The 2055-nt window shown below is 49.5% G+C and overlaps 1 protein-coding gene across 1 annotated transcript; it reads right to left on the bottom strand.

The window, feature by feature from the left end:
* Window positions 1-423: 423 nt before the first annotated feature.
* Window positions 424-1283, bottom strand: LOC124668133. Its single transcript, XM_047205327.1, has one exon. The coding sequence runs from the start codon at window positions 1192-1194 to the stop codon at window positions 700-702; it is 495 nt and encodes a 164-aa protein (XP_047061283.1). The 5' UTR covers window positions 1195-1283; the 3' UTR covers window positions 424-699.
* Window positions 1284-2055: the final 772 nt, after the last annotated feature.

Here is a 2055-nt window from a genome sequence, read left to right as displayed (position 1 = left end):
TCGCGGTTTCAATTTTAGTTTTGCGGATACGTAATTGTTATGTGTGCCCTCAATTTTCGAAGCACTTTGCAGAACATTCAGGATGGTTAATAGATAATAGGGATTGTGTTTTTTTTCTACCTTCCCTTCCTTTAACATAGCACCCGGTTCGTGTTGGTACATGCCTTTCCTTCATCTAGCTCCACACCATCACCTAGTGGGGGAATCATAAGTCAATTTGTCGACAATCAGCATTGTTTTCAATATTGATGGATAAGTACCTTGCCCTGCCACTTTGGCTGTATTCTTTAACTTTTAAAAGTAGTGTTTGTTGGATGCTCGTAGGGATTTTTTCGAAAATCCCGTGCACCGAATTCAGTGATCCAAGTGGAACTTTAGTGCTTGCAGTAGTATGAGGTGACTAAAGATGGAATCATGAAAGTATACATCACGAAAGAGTTTTTTCTTAGAAAGTTCCAATGAACTCAACCAAATCTCTCTGTACAGATTGTTGGGGAGCTTACAGTTATTTTGCCTCAGTTTCCCCTCCCATCTCCGATCTAAGAACCACTTAACCCTCTGGACATCACTGTACATGTGCCAGGGTATCGAAATATGAGAACTAGAAATACGTTCTCGTGGTACTGACATCGGAAGATTAGAGAGGAAACAGAAAAGAATAGGAGTGGCGAAGAAAAAGTAGAGTGCTCTTCGAGCTCTCTAATCCGAGGTCTCCTCCACTATGCACTCGAGCTCCGGCCTCCACACGGCGACCCTGCAGCTGCTTCGCCGCCTCCGGTGGGCACCTGACGCGGCCTTCTCGGACAGCAGGTCCGTCAGGTAGTTATCCTGTTCGGCCGTGCTCGCGCCGCCGCTCTTGCCCTGGCTGCTCGGCCGCTTGCTCTTCTTGGAGCTCGGCCGGCTCTTCCTCCTGTCGGCTGCCGGCACGGTCGCGGAGGGGATGAGGAAGTAGATGCGACCGCACTTGAGCTCGGTGTCGGGCGAGACGATGACGAGCTTCTTGGTGGGGCAGCCGACGCCGGCGGAGGACCAAGCGGTGGCGAGGGTGTGGTTGGGGTGCGCGGCGAGGACGGCGCCGCTGGTGATCGGGCAGCTAAACTCGTCCACTCGGCCGCTGAGGTGGACGACGCGGACGACGTCGAACGAGCCGCAGGGGATCATGCAGGTCAGGCAGCACCGCAGGCTGTTGCCCATGTCGTCGTCGGCGGTGGTGGTGCTGGTATTGGATTCAAGCGCGATGAGATCGCTAGCCTGGCTTGAATAATTGGCTGATGTTTGTTTGTTTCCGTATGAGTTGTGATGGCAGTGGCAACTGGCAAAGGGGTTTATATAGGGCGCCAAGTGGAGCTGCTGGGCGTGCCAGCGCAAGGCATAACTATCTTGGTGGCTTTAAAATTTGTGCAGAGCTACACTTACTACACGGTTTGAGCCGAAAGGTACACATGTTCCTTTCCATTTCCAAACACAACTAACATCCATTGGTGCAAACACACACGCACACGCGCGCGCGCACACAGCACACAACTCATTTGCAACTTTACAGATAAGCTTTCGCTATATTTAAGAGCTTAAATGAAGCTCAATTTCGAAGTTCTCGATTGAAGACTTGTTTGGAGCATATAAATTGAAAATCATGCAGTGTAACGGTTAAGGGAGGCAGTATTCGTTACTTGAAAATTGGTTTCGAGCTATAAATTTGTATTTCTGAATCGCTAGTTGGATGACAAACAAAAAGGTATTTGCTGACCCAAGAGAGAAATTGAATTATGAATGAAGTAGTAGTCTAGTGATATGGAGGTTCTTTTTAACCTTTCAGTCCACAAGAAATTTTGTTTCGGCATATTACTTTGGGATTTCTATTTTCGTGCCCTCCGGTCCTTAGTTGTACTCAGTTTTCCCCAGCTTCTTAGTTTTTCCTCAGTTTTCCCCAAGCCCTTGTTTGAAACCCGCGAGAACGGCTCGGACGGCAGGATTCCCGTTTAGTTGACCGTTCCGTCACGTGTGGGGCCGCGTCTTGTGGGGCCGAGTCGTGTGGGCCCGCGTCACGTGGGGCTG

The sequence above is a fragment of the Lolium rigidum genome, chromosome 6 (assembly GCF_022539505.1).
Source record: "Lolium rigidum isolate FL_2022 chromosome 6, APGP_CSIRO_Lrig_0.1, whole genome shotgun sequence".
NCBI classification, from domain to species: domain Eukaryota; kingdom Viridiplantae; phylum Streptophyta; class Magnoliopsida; order Poales; family Poaceae; genus Lolium; species Lolium rigidum.
Note: the sequence above shows the minus strand (reverse complement) of the source record. Positions and strands in the feature narration are given on the sequence as shown.